The 17676-nt window shown below is 31.0% G+C and overlaps 2 protein-coding genes and 1 non-coding gene across 3 annotated transcripts; all 3 read right to left on the bottom strand.

Moving 5' to 3' along the window:
• Positions 1-7052: 7052 nt before the first annotated feature.
• TRNAV-CAC lies at positions 7053-7126 on the bottom strand. The gene has a single exon. It is a non-coding gene; the product is annotated as a tRNA-Val (tRNA).
• A 4828-nt stretch (positions 7127-11954) lies between these two features.
• On the bottom strand, positions 11955-12622 carry LOC124939802 (protein SHI RELATED SEQUENCE 8-like). The gene has a single exon (XM_047480248.1). The coding sequence runs from the start codon at positions 12524-12526 to the stop codon at positions 11972-11974; it is 555 nt and encodes a 184-aa protein (XP_047336204.1). The 5' UTR covers positions 12527-12622; the 3' UTR covers positions 11955-11971.
• A 2406-nt stretch (positions 12623-15028) lies between these two features.
• On the bottom strand, positions 15029-15931 carry LOC124938974 (LIM domain-containing protein WLIM1-like). The gene is made up of 5 exons (XM_047479494.1): positions 15767-15931; positions 15606-15702; positions 15463-15522; positions 15284-15360; positions 15029-15208 (listed from the first exon to the last, which is right to left on the bottom strand). The coding sequence occupies exons 1-5, from the start codon at positions 15902-15904 to the stop codon at positions 15029-15031; spliced, it is 552 nt and encodes a 183-aa protein (XP_047335450.1). The 5' UTR covers positions 15905-15931.
• Between the last annotated feature and the right edge of the window lie 1745 nt (positions 15932-17676).

Here is a 17676-nt window from a genome sequence, read left to right on the forward strand (position 1 = left end):
CGGGTCAACAATCTTGGTATATAATTAATCTAATTTTTGTAATTTATATACACTTTTATGCATTGTTAATAATCCTCAAATATATATTTGTACATGCATGATTATAATTCTGAAATCTATTTTAGATGTTTATAATATCCCAAATTTGAATTGGTACAAATTCACACTTGACAGATTAGTTGAATCATGCGCTAAATGAAAGTAGAACGAAATTCGTCATTTCCAAGGACCATAAACAATTCTCCTCGTAAGTAATCTTTGTCATCAGTACTTTATTTTGGTGATTTTTTAAAATGTAAATGCTTCTAATATATTGAATATATATATATATATATATATATATATATATATTCAATAATCTTTGTGATCAGTACTTTATTTTGGTGGTTTTTTAAAATGTAAATGCTTTTAATATATTGAATATATATATATATATATATATATATATTCAGTTGTTCTACTTATATAGGGTCTGCGACCTTGAACTCTAAATACCTCATGTCATGTTGGAATGACAGTAAGTTAAAGAATATGTTAGAAAAAAAGTTAGAAAATGAAGGATTCAGATGTGAAAGCGACGTTGGACTCCTTCCACCTCCACCTCCAATGAGGAGGAGCATGAGGTGGGTGGAGTTGAGGGGGTGTCTCAACATGAGGCATGGCGAGTTGAGGGAGTACCTCAGAAGGTAGTCCCTCAAAAGGTTGACTTTAGGGCAACGCCACAAAAGTTATGGCAGGTTGTCATTGAAGCATTCAATCTCATTACTAACTCTACACGCAATCTTTCAAAAGTCACACGAATGTTGGTAGATGTAAGAGAGTCCGCAAATAAAAAAATGGGATATATGGCCATTGTATGAGACCTCCATCCAAGTACTATATGATGCTATGCACGAAGATGAAAATCTTAGAATTTCCCTCCAAAATTTCATCATAAAGACATCCGAAGTGGTGATACAAACACCCAAAGTGGTGATTGAAGAAGTTGGTGAAAAAACACCTGAAGTGGTGGTTCCACCCGGAGGGGTGGTTGGAGAAATGGGACCCCAAGTGGAGGTTGTATTACTAAATCATCTACAAATGGTTGTGTTTTTTAAAATAAAAGAAGAAATTTCCGAAGGGCTAGAGCCAAGCAAAAAAGGGTTAGGGCCAAGGCCAAGCAGAAAAAAAGAAGATGAAATTTCTGAAGGCCTTTCAATCTCCCTATATGAAAATCACAATGAAAAAGTATTCATCTCAATTTTAGAATTTCAACATAGATGACGTAGATAGAATCATAGTGGAGATCATTTTTACAAATGAATCGGATAAGTAACATCCTTAGAACTCTTCATAGTCATTATAATGTGTTTTCTTATATCTGATTTGTTTTGTTATTATAATTTTCTTTTTCAGTAAAGAAGTGTTATTTAGGACAGAGCATACCTCCATCAGCACATTTCATTTTCTTTCATTGAAAAGTAAATGCCATGTGCATTCTGGTATTATTGATATCTAGGCACACCTGATCAATTTGTAGAATCACCCTCAATCCAATATGAAGAAAAATTCACATTTCGGGAAGTTTATATCCTGAAACTTTGACATTTCAGGACGTTTTATTCCCAAAACATTCTGAAAATAATTTTTTTGAAGTTTAATGTCTTGACTGATTATTTATGTCTTGTTACTATGCACATCCTTGATATAATTAACAAATAACACAAGTTAATAAATATGCACATTTTTTCGGTATTCACATCTTGTTACTATGCACAAAATTAACATAAGTTAAAACATGTTTACAAGTTACATAATTAACATAATTATTCTTTTATGCCGCCAATGGTGGGGTAGAAGGCATTCACGTCTGTTGTCGACCCTACCTGCAAAAGTTGGGATGACAAGAGAAACGTGAATAAAGTGTCGGGCATACTGAAATTTGGATGTTGTGGGGATGATGTTGTAGTTGGAATTGAAGTTGTAGTAGGATGAAATAAAAAACAATTACAAAACTTTAATAACATGGTAAATAATTTGGACAAAGAATAATGTAGTCATTCAAACCTTCTTTCGTGATCTTGAGGACTACTTCTTCGATATTTTCTTAATGAAAGATTGTTTCCTTTTCGTTGGCGATCGTCCCCGAGCTCTAACTTTGACATGAGAGTGTATCAAAGTTGATGGAGATTCTTATGTGTCTTTGTTTGAAGATGCTTATGTGCCTTTGTCTCCATAATTATGTTTCATATACATAAAATGTTCCTTGATGGCTTTATGCCGTTGAACACAAAAGAATAATTTTCTTTAGATTTTGCTCCAAGGTGTTGAACCTCCTGCATAAATGGGGTTAGACTATTATAACATTTTTTTCTTCCACAAACATATCTAAATCGTAAATGTTGGTGATAATTTGATACACACGCTTCATATTTTTACGTCACTGTCAATGATATAATACATTGGTACCTCATTCACCCTCATTTTTTCAATACGGTCATGATATATGCCTACACAAAATACCTCTAGATTCAAACATTCGACATTGACATTTCACATTACAGTCCAGTTTGGTATAGTGCACTTTATAAGAAATATATCTTAAATGTTCTCCATTCACCCCCAAAATGTGTTCCTCAACTTGAAATATTAAAGTTGTCCTTCCTCTTCTAATATTGAGATGTCGCAGAACAACATCCCTCTAACTTATTATTGGACCAACCTAATAAATGTTGAGTGTAGAAGCTTTAAAATTGACTTTGTATGATAGAATTAATCGATTGAAAATTCATTTTCTTTTCTTTCTCAATATTCCTCAACAGAGCCCTATCATATTACTCGACGAATTGTTTCAAGGATGTTTTGAACTGCACATAGTCATCAAAGAAGGTGTTCATACTTTCACTCCACTGAGATGTGAACATCCCTACCCAAAACTGCCCTTTCACATAAACAAGTATCTATTTAAATCTTTCCAAAATAAAGAATGCAACCAGTCATTATCTTCTAGCTGATAATCATCTAATAGTCTCATCCATTTGTCTTTGCATTTTTCAATAGTAATGGAGTTGTATACAATGTTTTATTGTCTTTTCTTTATTAGTTTGTATTTAGCATGGCTTCCAAATTTTGTAGAAAGTTTCTTCATGATATGCCACAAAAAAAAATTATGATGAGCTTTATAAAATACCTTCTCAATTGCAATTGTCATGGATCAATATTGGTCTGTGATGATTGAATTTGGAGGTCAATCAAGCATATATTCTAACCAAGTTGTGAACAACCAACTGAAAGACTGTGAATCTTCACTTGACAATAAGACAAATCCAAGTAAAATGGATTGACCATGATGATTGATCCCGACAAATAGAGCAAATGGCATGTCATAGCGATTTGTCAAATAATTTGTATCGAAAGTGATAACATTAGAGAAATACTCATAGGAAGCCCTCCACCTTCCATCTTCCCAAAACACGTTTCATATTCGGGTTTCCTTGTCTAGATCAATCAAGTGGAAAAAGTTATAGTTCATGTTTTGCATTCTTAAAAAATAATTAGCGAGTGCTTCAGCATTCCCACTCCTTAACTTCAACATTCGTGCTTATGTAAAGTAATTTCTACATGGATTATGTAGTGCGTTTCATCATCCTGCTTTGTTGTTAGCGTCAATGGAGTCCACAGAGACTATTTCAAGGGTGAAAACGGGGTAAGGCAAGGGGACCCCCTCTCTTCTTACCTTTTCGTAGCTATCATGGCGATCTTTGAGAGCATCTTCGCGATATTCCGAAAGAATCATCCATACATCTTTCACCCATTCTGTGAGGTATAGGAGGTAACCCATTTATGCTTTGCTGACGATTTGTTCATTTTAGCGCACGTAAATATTGATTCCATTAAAACTATTAGGGCTGCACTAACGTTCTTTTCTGAGGTTACATGTTTAACTATTAATGAAAGCAAAAGTGTGGCATTTTATGGAGGCGTGAATGACGAAACGAAGCAGGACATCTTCAACATCATGGGCATCAAGGAAGACAGTTTTCCCGTAAGGTACTTAGGAATTCCGTTAACCGCGAAGTAGATCGAGATCTCACATCGCAAGCCGCTGATTGAAAAGGTAAAAAACACGATATCTGGCTGGGCAGCGAAAAAACTTTCTTATGTAGGGAGAATCAAACTTATCAAAACCGTGGTCATGGGCATAGTTGGTTACTGGGCGCAGCAAATGGTCATTCTGAAGAAGGTAATGAAGGAGCTCGATACACTGATGAGGAACTTTATCTGGGGCAGTAGCGGAAGAGGAGGAAAAAAAGTTAAATGGACCGCTCTCTGCAAAACGAAGGACGAGGGAGGCATCGACTTGAAGAACTGTATCGAGTGGAATAAGGCTCTCACCTTCAAGCATCTGTGGGCTTTGGAGCGTAATCATGAGTCACTATGGATCAAATAGGTGCATACGAGGTTTATGAAATACGAAACCAGCATCTGGACTTGCAAAATTCATGAAGGTATGAGTTGGTCTCTAAAAAAGATTCTTAAACTAAGAAGCGATATTGTAGATCTTTATGACATCCGGATAGGGGACGGGAAATGTACTCTATTCTAGCACGACCCCTGGTTCGAAAACTAGCCTATCATCCACAAGGAAGAGTTTCAAAATACCCGCATCAGAAGGTACTGCACAGAAGTGAAAATTAGAGACATTAAAGACGGGAATTGGGACTCACTCCTGAGAAGAAATCCAGAAGGACAGAGGATACTTGATCATATAAGTAACATACAACTACATGACAAACCAAATATTCATGAATGGAAAGCTGAGGACAATGGGGAACTGGTATCGAAGAAAATATGGGAGGTAACTCGAGAAAAAGCATAGAAAGTAGAATGGGCTCCTCTTGTATGGTCAATGAAGATTATCCCTAGACACTAGTTCATCATATGGCTCACCTTCTGGGAAAGACTCAGCACTCGTGATCGTATCAGCAAGTATATAAGCATCCCGGACACGAACTGTCTTCTATGTAGAGGAAATGAAGTAACCATAGATCACATATTCGGGATCTGTTGTATTGCTTCAGAGCTTTGGGACAGATTCTATAAAAGCCTGGAGCTGATCAGTTTCCCGAGCGAATGGAATGAAATCAAAGATGCAGCACTACTCAAAGCAAAGAGAAATAGATTTGCAACAAGCATGTTCAAGTGCGGCTTTGGAGCAGTGGTGTATAACATTTGGCAAGAACGGAATGCAAGAGTATATGGCAGAACCCGCAGGTGCATTGAAGAGTTATGGAAAGATATTGTATCGGATTGCAGTGCCCTCGCGGGAACGTGGACAAGAATTCCAAGCACAGAGTAAAACTGGAATATCTGTAGGAATTGGAATTTACCGTTTTTTAAACTCACTAGAATTGAAAACATTATAATTAGATAATTCATTTACGTTTTTAGCTTTTTAGTTTTTATTCAAATTGTTACGACTTCAAAATCATTCTAGGCCTGTCTAGAATGATCTCTTAAACTCGTGTTTTTTTCTCATTTTTGGGAATTTTTAATGAAATGACGCTAAGTCGTTTTTCCCCCATAAAAAAGTAATTTCTACATGTTCTCTCATTGAAAGACATGTTATCATACCCTCCAACTTCCACTACAAGGGATTGATATGTTTTGGTCTCAATTATTCCAGCTTCATCATTTGTATCAAATCTCTTCTTTGCAGTTTAATTTATTACTTTGTACGATCTAATATGGCATATCTTCTCTGGGCTTAATGTATGGTTATGCTCAAGACATACACTTGTTATCACATATTCTCTTTCATTCCGAACAACTACATTAATTTTAGCTTTACAGTTTGTCTTAGTTGTAGGTCTAGGTTGAAACTTAGTTTTGACCCTCGAATTTTTCATACAACTCTTGGCACAACCAATACTGAAGTATTTATGCTTACCACCTACATTTTTGGTCCTTAACTTGCTGACACTGAATCTAGTTGAGTGGGCATATGATGTGTAAAAATCACGAACTTCTTTTCGAATGAAAATGTCATTCCAACATTTGGAATTTTGACTGTGAAAGGTCATTCAAAATTGGTCATTTTGAACTTAAAAGATATGTAAATTTGAACAATTTTGAGACATAATTGTACATTTTTGGAACATAATTGTAAATTTTCGGGACAAAATTGTAGAGTTTCAGGACAGAATTATCCTAAAATGTATATTTTCAAGACAAAAATGTAAATTTTCGGAACTGAATTGTAAAGTTTCAGGATAAAATTATCTCGAAATGTCCCAAAATGTACATTTTCAGGACATAAATATAAATTTTCGGGATAAAATCATCTTGGAATTATCCCGAAATGTCCCGAAATATACACAAAATTGTATTTTTTGGGACAAAATGTAAAGTTTCGATACAGAATCGTCCTAAAATATCCCGAAATGTTCATTTTCGGGATAGAATCATTCTGAAATATCCTGAAATGTTTATTTTTTGGACAAAATCGTTCCAAAATCTCCTAAACTATCACATTTCAGGACGTTTATACACATTTTATGCAGAATAGGCACATTCACCAGCTCTAACCAAAAATCTCCCCAAAACATCATATTCCATTATAGCATCAACTTCTCGATAGGTTTCTAGAAAAGAAATCGGTACATTTCGATCTCATCGTGCGATTTGTTCAAAACTTCATCTACTGTAATGTTGTCTTTGCTAGTTTCCTAAATATTAAACATGAATAAGTTCGTTATCATTCAAATAAAAAAATAGAAGTTTTGTATAACTAGATCTAAAACCATACCATGATCTAGGATTTTGGGATAATATTTTTGTCTAAGAGGTTTGAGAGAGAGAAATAATTTGAGAATTATGGCGAGTTTTTAGTTAAGGAATGAAATTATACACAATTAATTTTTTTTCTCTTTTTTGCACATGTAGCAGGCGGCCATGTAGGAGTCCTGAATGGGTCATTAAGTTGTGTAGGTGACTTTTTTATTTTATTCTTTTTTGTTTATTATAGATTAATGAACAAGTTTTAATACTCGTTAAGCATGACACAAAATAAATGTCTAAGCCCGGGTTCGAACCGGGGACCTTTAGTGTGTGAGACTAACGTGATAACCAACTACACCACCCAGACTTATGTTTTAATAAGCCGTGTTATTGACTTTATTTTTTATTTAATTTTTTTCTATTATAAATTAATGAAAAGGTTTACACCCTTTAGAAATAATCTTATATGAAATAAGTTTTAATACACGTTTAAGTACGACACAAAATAAATTGTCTAAGAACGAGGACGAACCATCAAACCGGGAACCTTTAGTGTGTGAGACTAACATGATAACCAACTACTCCACCCAGACTTATGTTTCAATAAGTTGTATAAGTTACTTTTTTATTTTATTTTTCTATTAATAAAAAAGTTTGCACACTTTAGAAATAATCTTATATGAAGCACGATAAAAAATAAATTGTGTGTGAGATTAACGTGATAACCAACTACACCACCCAGACTTGTGTTTTAATAAGTTGTGTTATTGACTCTTTTTTCTATTTTTTTTTTCTATTATAGATTATTGAAAAGGTTTACACCCTTTAGAAATAATCTTATATGAAACAAGTTTTAATACTCGTTTAAGCACGACACAAAATAAACTGTCTAAGCCTGAGTTCAAACTTCAATCCGAAGACTTTAGTGTGTGAGACTAACGTAATAACCAATTACACTACCCAGACTTATGTTTAATAAGTTGTGTAAATGACTTTTTATTTATTTTTTATTTATTTTCTATTATAGATTAATGAAAATTTTTACACCCCTTAGAAATAATCTTATAAGAAATAATTTTTAATACTCGTTTAAACATGAAACAAAATAAAATTGTCTAAATTCGAGTTCGAAATGGAGACCTTTAGTGTGTGAGACTAACCTGATAACCAAGTACACCACTCAGACATATGTTTTTAATATGATCATTATTGACACTTTCACTTTTATCCTTTTTTTTTCACTTTACTTTGGACATGTGTTCAATAAGAAAACACATTTACTTTATATTTATTAAATTTTAATTTTAAATACAATAGATATTTTAAACAAAGTGAATATTTTATTCTTGATCAAATAAGTTTTTTTTAGCGATTGGAGAGGCATTTTACTACGTGGAATTCTTTTCGTGGGTAATGCATATTTTCAGTAGATGACGGCTCATTGATCAGTTATGGGACGATGTTTGGTGCATTATTAAAAGTTATGTCTTATCATTTGACCGCGATATGTAGAATGCTTTAATAAATGGCTTATTTGTTCATTATTCAAATAGTTTCACAGGTAAAATTAGATTTAGAAGAAGACTTGATGATAGAGAGATAATCTTACATGAAAAGATGTTGTTCTTAGTGGGGTATAAGGTGGTGATGTCTTTTTCGCGTGTTATCTTATGTTGGAAAGATATGATTTATTTTAAAGTAGAGTTCTGAGATTCTAAATCCTCTTCAAAAATCTCAGTTTTGGATGCATGAAGCGATGTTAATGGATGATAGATGCATGGTGCATTATGGTTAGTTATTGCAGAATGTGTTGCGCAAAAATTGAGATGACGTCTCACTTGCTTTTGCATTGCAAAGAAGTGGCTGAGATTTTAAGCTTGTTTTAGAATATTATTGGCATTGAGTAAGTGATGTCTAAATCAATCATCAGTTGCTAGGATGTTTGAATAGAAACCACGAGTTTGGTTGCATTGAGTCAATGAGCCCTTATCCTCGATTATTTTCTACTAGACTATTTTACTCGAAAAAAATCGTGGACGTTCAGTGTTCGCGCTCGACCGATGCGTTTATTCCACAAAGATATTATTGACGATATGAGAGATTTTTTTTATAAATTCAGTGGAGATGATCAGTGAACTCATTGATATTTTTAAAGATCTCCGAACTCGTTAACGCTATATTTTATGTTATGTTTGTTCTTTGGTGAACATTTTTTTTATGTTGCTCCCAAATAGTTAATATCGTTGGGTTTCAAGTTTATTTGATGATAAAGTAAACACTCATACTTTGTATTATTTTTATTGTTATACTTAAACAACTATCATTTATATTTCATTACACTTTTAAAAAGTAGTTTTTAAAAAAAAATATAAATTGATACAAAATTAAACAAACTCTAATTAATATAATAAATCATTTTTTCAAAAGACAAAAAAATAAAATAAATAACACCATTACATCATCAAATGAGCTTATATAAAATCTGGGTTAATTTCTAAAATAATATATATATGCAAATGAGTTAGAGATAGTAGTGTAGTAGGTGGATGTTAGTGTTAGTTAGGGATGAGCTAGAATTGTAGTATTCAAAAAAAAAAAAAAAAAAACTTTTGTTTGAGTTGACCAAATCTAGTATGCTAATGTACCCTATTATTAATTTCTTGTTTATTACCAATAATTATTTCCAAAATAATTTTTGTCTACGTGTTTGTGTGTGAGAGAGACTGGCATGAAAAGTGGCGGGTGCACGAAAGAGTGGTAGAGCAGGACCGCTAAAAGGGTGGATGTATTTCCCTCACTTTCTAGACAACCGACATATGTTTACTCAGAATAAAGAAAAACCTAAACCCTAAACCTAGGAATCATTAATGATTTCAAAAACCATTAACCTAGCTAGCTAGCTAGCTATCTTCTAGCTATCTAGCGTCCCATTTTATCCGGCAAGCAAACGGGTAATCTGCAAAAAGTTGCTTCGAGTTCCAAACCAAACCGAAAGTGGACTACTCCACAGTGAACACTTGATATTTTATTTTATTTTATTTATCCTTTTTTCTGATTTTATTTATTTATTTATTTATTTTCTATTTTAAACAAACACAAAAATTAATAATTTATTCTATTTTTTACTCAATTCACCACATTCAAATAAAACCGCCGGCATGTATAAAGTTAAATCAAACCTAACGATTTAATTTGTCTATATTAGTGAGTTAATCATACCATTTATAAAAAATACTTCCAAAAACAACTTAATTTTATTATTTAGCAATAAAACTCATTTTCTAACTAATTAAATCTAACCAAACCAATAAGCTAAAGACATCATTTAGTTTGATTCAGTTTACAACATGAACATTTTGACATTAATAATAGTTTAAGTTTAAATTTATCATCTTTAACATTTTTTTCTTCTTTTTATGCATTCCTATCCTTTTTCCATTCTTTATTATTTTTTGTCAGTTTAATCTTTCTAATTATTTATATAGTTTTATTTAATCATTAAATAATATATATATTTATTAAATTAAATATTTATATAAAATTATTATAATAATAATAAAACATAAATTTAAATATATATATTTCTTCTTCCAATCTTACACGCAAAATGATCAATTTAAATTTATAAACTTCACATATTTTGTTTATTATTTACAATAATAAAATATTTTTTAGTAATTAATTATATTTTTTAAATAAAAAAAATATAATATTATCAAACAAAAAACTGAAAATTTATTAATAGAAATATTATCAATTTTTAAAATATTAAATATTAAAAATATATTTTTGTCAAATTGACCAAAATATCAAATAAGTTTATCTTCTTCTAACGTGACTAACTTTTCTTATAATTATTATTATTTTATTCATTTAAGTTTAATTATGCAATTTTCTATTTATTAAAATATATTTTTTTTATCAATTTTATATTAGATAAAATCCTTTGAAAGAGATTTTTTTTTCATTTATATTTAATAACACTATATATATATATATATATATATATATATATATATATATATATATATATATATATATATATATATATATATATATATATATATATATATATATATATATATATATATATATCAAGATTCTTAGTCAAATGTATGACTACTCATTCTTTTTAATTAATGAATGCACGTTATTATTCACTACGAGTTGAGCAAATACAATGAATTCTCCTCATTTTCACAACTTTAAAAGGGTTAATTAAAAGAAGAGAAAAAAACAAAATAATTAAGGATAAGTTTTATAATCACAAGATTCCTAGAAATAAGGGATAAGTTTCTTAAGTGAATAAATCAAAACGACAAACTTAATATAATATATATAGTCGTGAAAAGAAAACAAATCAACCATCAATTCATTTAATCTTTTTATCATTTTTATTATCATTATTATATAATGTCTTGTAAATATTTTGATCAAAAAAATATGATATTCTCTCTTATTTCTTTTTTTTTTTAATCTTTCAATCATATTGATATTATTTTAATGATCAAATCAATTAATTTAATAATTAAAATAACAAAATATTATTACATTACTTCTATTAAATATAAAGTTTAAATATAAAAAACATTTTAATAATTCAATCTTAGCAAAATTCCACATAATTTACTTTATTATAAATTAATATAATTTTTTCATAAAACTCTACAAACCTCAAGATCAAACAAACTCGAAATCCACATCTCCCATTTTCTAACTAATCAAAAATCTCTTCATAAATGATTAGAAACCCTGATCCAACCATATTTTGAACAATCCATTTGAATTCCATATAGGCCATAATAATAATGAAAGCATATGATCATAATTAGCCCTAGCACTCAAGAACATAAGTGATGAATACGATAGAGAGAGAAATTCATTTAAAGACATTAGGTTCTTGGTGGTCGGAAGAATTGTGTGCTAGATATCATAAAAGGATTAATTGGAATAGGATAATTAATTGAAGGATAAATCACTCCTAACCCTTGATTACTAGGGCCGGTGGAACTCCCGGCGAGGTTAGCTCGGCTGCCGGCGCCGGAGGTTTCTTGATTTTGATTGTAGAGAATTCCTTTGAACATATGACCTCCGATATTAACAGCTGTTTGATATGCAACTTGATCTTCTGTATCATCCACACTACTCACTCTCACGCACCGGAAAACTGCCGATGTGCTCACCTCTGCCGGAAAGTTACTCATCTCTAAACCTAATAATTATTATAAGAAGATAATTGAAACCCTAATTCAAATCTACAAATAATAATTATAAAAAAGATGTGGATCTGACAACCCTTATCTTTATGACCTGCAGTATTATGTTCTCTGGACCTTTTAGGATGAATTTGATGGGTATGATCTTCTTCGGTCGTCGTCTTCATCAAGCTAAGTTGTTGAAGACGATCCCGTCGCTTAGCTGCTGGAACCCACGTGCTCTTAAGATGAGTTTGACAGTCAAATCCTCTACTCTTGCAGCAACTCCGGCACCGGAGATGAGAACAGTCTTTCTTTGCTTGGTTACCGCAGTCTTGACAATTAATTGTAGTACTACTACTATTACTACTACTTCCTCCGCCGGCGCCGGCGGCCCTCATGGAGAAATCAGTCGATCTGTACGGCGGAGATGGATCATCGTCGTTGTTGCGGTTGCAGTATTGTTGGTGATGCCATAGTTCGAAGCCTCTGTTGTTATAGATCTCTTCAGGTGGTTGTTGTTGTTGCTGGTTTGTTGATTTTGTGTTAGTTAGTGAGAAGAAACCAGACATGGTGATGACGATGATGATTTAGTTGTCGTCGAGGTTATCAAATCCATAGCAATTGGATGGATAAAGCCAAAGACAATTTAGGAGAGAGAGAGATAAAAGATCTGATTTTTTTTGGTTTGGAAATTGGATTGTAACGAATGTCTACTGTTGCTGACTGACTTGTTTATCTCTCCTCTTACACACCGATCCTTTTTTCTTTTTGTTCGTTATGTAATAAAATATAAAAAAATAAATAATGTCGGATTATTAGGATTTTAATTCGGTATTTAATAATTTTTATATTTAAATATATATTTTTAATTAATTTTAAGTTGAGGCAAATGTAAATTTTGTTTTTATATTATAAATAAAATACTTTTCTTTTAAATTAGATTTTCATATTGAACTTTAAAGTACATTGAAGTCTAATTTTTGTTCTATATATTATCAAATTATAAATCCGAAATATTTGGCTCACTAACTTATATATATATATTTTTATAATTTTTAGTTTTAATTTATATAATTAAATATCAAAATAAAAACAATTAATTTATTTAGGATTATATTTTAATTAGTAAGAAGAAATATGCCCTATGGTTAGTGTTGCGGAAAGTTGGATACCGCATTGAAACATGAGTGACATTGTGTGATTGATGTTTGAGTCAATTGTCGGTTGTTTGTTAGCATGTTTGAATAGAAACCACGAGTTCGGTTGGATTGAGTTGACGAGTCTCTATCTCGATTATTTGGTTTGAAAGGAACTGTAGAACGTTCAGTGATCGTGATCGATCAATGTATTTACTCAACAACGTTATTATTATGACGATACATGAGATCTCTTATAAAGACTCGTAGAGGTAGTCAGTAAACTCATTGATCTTCTCGAGAATCTCCGATCTCGTTAATGTTAGATTTTATGTTATGTTTGTTCATTGATGAGTATTTTTGACTTATTTTTCATTATTGGTTTCAAATGATTAACATCGTTGTGTTTTGAGTGTGTTTGATTACAATGTGAACATTCATATTTTTGTATTATTTTTATCATTATACTTAAATTACAACAATTTATATCTTATTGCATTGATTTTAAAAAGAAAATGTAAAATAAAAGAAATTAATTACAAATTGACCTATAAATTTGAATTATTTTGAATGTCCAAACATTCTTTAATATATTTGACTTCAAGTTTCTAATAAGTTTTAATGCTTATCTTTTGTTAAGAGATATTTATTTGAATGACTAATGCAATATCGATGAGATTGTAATCCATGGCTGAATGCATTTTAAAATTTTAGTTTGAAAATAATGATTGTATCTATTTTTTTTTTTTAAAAACGACTTAGCGTAATTTCATTAAAAATTCCTAAAAATGGGAAAAAAAACCCACGAGTTTAAGAGATCATTCTAGACAGGCCTAGAATGATTTTGAAGTCGTAACATTCTGAATAAAAGCTAAAAAGCTAAAAACGTAAATGAATTATCTGATTACAATGCTTTCAATTCTAGTGAGTTTAAAAAACGGTAAATTCCAGTTCCTACAGATATTCCAGTTTTACTTCGTGCTTTGATTTCTTGTCCACGTTCCCGCGAGGGCGCTGCAATCCGATACAATATCTTTCCATAAGTCTTCAACGCTTCTGCGGGTTCTGCCATATACCATTGCATTCCGTTCTTGCCAAATGTTATACACCACTGCTCCAAAACCGCACTTGAACACGCTTGTTGCAAATCTATTTCCCTTGGCTTTGAGTAATGCTGCATCTTTAATTTTATTTCATTCGCTAGGGAAACTGATCAGCTCCAAGCTTTTATAGAATCTGTCCCAATTGTATCTAAATTTGAGTTTCACTATAAAACTATTAATAATTTTTGGGATATAAATATATGGACCATTATGTATAATAATGGGAAACAAGTCATCTTCCAATTAATCACGCATCTTAATTTACCCTAAATTTTTGGTAATTTATAGATTTTTATATAAGTTCTTGTAGCCAATTCGAACACCACAATTGCACAACCATAACAAGTAATATGCCCTTATGTAGTAGGCCTATGAGCCAAAATAAAAACAATTACACCCATTATTTTTTTGGAACTGTTATTAATTTATAAATTAAATCTCAAAATATCTTTAATCTAAGGATATTAATTAAAATTTAATGATTCGTAATCTTTACATCATTTTCTCATTATTAATATTTCATAAACAACTTTTCAAATGCTCTCTACCCCGAATTCATTCTCACTTTGAGCTCCTCTTAAATATCCAAAATAAGCCATAAATTAAATGTATCTTATTTTCATCCCAACTTTCCTTTTTCTTTTCACATTAAATAACATTCATCAATTATGCAAAATGAAAAAAAAAAATGACACTAACAAAAGTTGGTAGGAACAATAGAGATGAAATAATATTGTTTTTCTTATGTAAAACTAAACAACATTAATAATGTACACAGGTTACAAGATTACACATTTACAAGATTACAAGATTTTGATCAATCCATGACTAGCTATATTGTGGCAGCTCCCTCGAGTTGGCTAAGATTTCCTTTCTCCTTAATGAGCTGCTGGTGGTGGTGCTTGCAAAATAGCCTACCTTCATGGGCTATATAGTTAGAAGGACTAATGACACAACCTCCATAACTGCACCTAAAACATCCTTTGTGGTAAGCGCTCCCATCCACAGTAATCTGAACAATTTAATGGTCAAAATTGATTAAAACCAATAATAAATGATGGTAACAAGGAGAATATGAATTACATACCCTTTCGGTCGGATAGACGGTGTTATTGCAACCGAGGCATTTGGTGGTTGTGACGGCGAAGACGGTGGTAACCTTAGGTTTCTATATGAAGACAATGAAATTAATTAAAGGATAAAATGATTATATATTTCAAAAGTTAATAATAATTATTACCTGACCAATAGTATTAGTATTTTGATCAGTACTACTACTACTAGTGTCATTTGGTTGTTTCTCTGACTTCAAAATTTTGGGTGTTCCTAGGAATTGAATATATAGAATGGATTATTTGAAAAAGGACAATCAATTACTAATTAGAGATATGATTATTAATTATTATTACCCTCAAAGCTTTTCTCGAGGCTTCCAGTTCTTTTGAAGAGTTGATCAAAATGTGGGCGGCAATACAAAACCCCATCAAAGGAATTGAAGTTCCCTAGCTGCATGCAAATGGGGTCGATTGTTTATATTGAAAAGGTTAGGGAAATGGAAGGAAAGAAAAACCTTGAGGGTGTTATTGCAATGATGGCATCGGAAACAAGCTTTGTGATAGACGCGGTTGTTGACGGCGAGCTTATCGACGAGATACACCGTCTTCTCACATGCCATGCATTTCTGTGTTGTTCCTGCAAATGTTGACATTTTTAATCCTTTCTTTCTCTCCTCTGTTTCAATTCTTAACCTAATTCTATCAATAAATTACAGAAAGAGAGGAAGAAGAGGGAGAATGAATGAATGAATAGAGAGAAGCTTCCTTCATCATATTTTCTTCACCACCAAGATAAGACACAACAATTGTGGGTTGCCATTGATTTCGGAACTAAATGATTCTTGTCCATAGCTTATATTCTAATATTTATGCATTTGTTTGTTTGTTATAGAATAATAAACTTTCATTTTAATTTTATGTATGTCATTAGTCTCAATTAATAGCTAAAATATATTTTATTTTTAATTACAACTAAGAGCTAGTTTGATTCCACATATAAATTTGAATAAGTCATGATTGTGTAATAAGTTAATACATCAGTTTTAGCAAATAAGCTAAAATGTATAAATCAAATTAAACATACTTAAGTGTCTAAAGTATAAACTTGATGAGATAAACTGGAGAGCAAAGTGATTTGCATAAGCTAAGTATATGAGTGTTAAGCTAATAAGTTGACATTAATAAGTTTAATCAAATTAACCATAAGTTATTTGTCACTCCGAAATTTGTAATATTTTATTAAAATTCTTATTTTGAAAAAAAATATATTATAAGAAAATTTATGGCCGACAAATCCATTGACAAAGTTTCCTCCTCGATTTTTAAGAATGTTGTCTGATTTTTGGAATGTAAAAATGACTAATCTTCCAACCCACGATTTGCAATGTTAATTATAAAACATATTCTTGACATTTTTTTTTACTTTTAACTTCTAGCTAGATCCATGTTAACTTAAGTTATTGCCATAATTTAGACTTCTCCATACTTAAGTTTTTGGATTTTGTTTGAGTTGTGTTGATTGAATGTTGATTTCATTACAAATTAAGTCTAACTTGTTTTTAATAAATATATTTGTTAGGGTTTTGATCACTATTGTTACTTCCATCATACTCCAACTAGTGAATAATAATGAAAATTGTCCATTTCCTTTCAAAATAAAGTAAAAAATAAATACATTGTGAGGATTTAATTTCACGTCCATGTCAAATAAAAATATGTTTCTATGAAGGGGTGTTGAGTGTTGACCTCCAAACAGAGCAATATTCCTTCATCAAATCAACACTCTCTTTCTCCAGCACACAATACATACACATTATAGTATAGTCAAAATCAAATAATGGTTTGGGACAAATTACCTAAAGTTGGACATGAATCCAAATATTATTTTTTTTGTCGGGTTTCAAAACTTTGTTTTTGTTTGACGCATAGTTAATCTTATTTTAAAAAGTTCCCATATTTCATTATTATTTTGCAATTTAAATAACCTTGTTTTTTTCTTTATCAAGTGATGTTCTTAATTATAATAAACCTTCTCTACTATCATTATCGTCCTTGTAACCTCTCCGTCCAGAAATCCGGTCAACATCCCTTGGATTAAGTGTTTATTTATTTATTTTGGAGATATATCTCTTTCTTGGTTGGTATTTATTTACTCTTTTTTACTCATTTATTTTTCTCACACAGTCGTTTTTTTCACAAAATTGAATAATGAAATGGTTTCACCCATTAAAAAAAGATAGAATAAGTCTAATTGTCAATTTAAACTATTTTATTTTGTACAATATGAATAATATTATGTATTGTGGAATTCAAGTATCATTTAAAGCTAATCAAAATGTTTAAGGGTCAATACAGATTTTTGTTGATATACTTAAAAAAAAAATCTATGTATTATAATATAAATGATAATTGTTTAAATATAACG

The sequence above is a fragment of the Impatiens glandulifera genome, chromosome 5, assembly GCF_907164915.1.
Source record: "Impatiens glandulifera chromosome 5, dImpGla2.1, whole genome shotgun sequence".
Lineage (NCBI taxonomy): Eukaryota > Viridiplantae > Streptophyta > Magnoliopsida > Ericales > Balsaminaceae > Impatiens > Impatiens glandulifera.

Coding starts and splice junctions, on each gene's coding strand:
- LOC124939802 (XM_047480248.1), bottom strand. CDS start 12,526: ATGTCTGGTTTCTTCTCACTAACTAACACAAAATCAACAAACCAGCAA.
- LOC124938974 (XM_047479494.1), bottom strand. CDS start 15,904: ATGTCAACATTTGCAGGAACAACACAGAAATGCATGGCATGTGAGAAG. Junction 15,703..15,766: donor ATTGCAATAACACCCTCAAG/GTTTTTCTTTCC, acceptor ATTTGCATGCAG/CTAGGGAACTTCAATTCCTT. Junction 15,523..15,605: donor CCTCGAGAAAAGCTTTGAGG/GTAATAATAATT, acceptor TTCAATTCCTAG/GAACACCCAAAATTTTGAAG.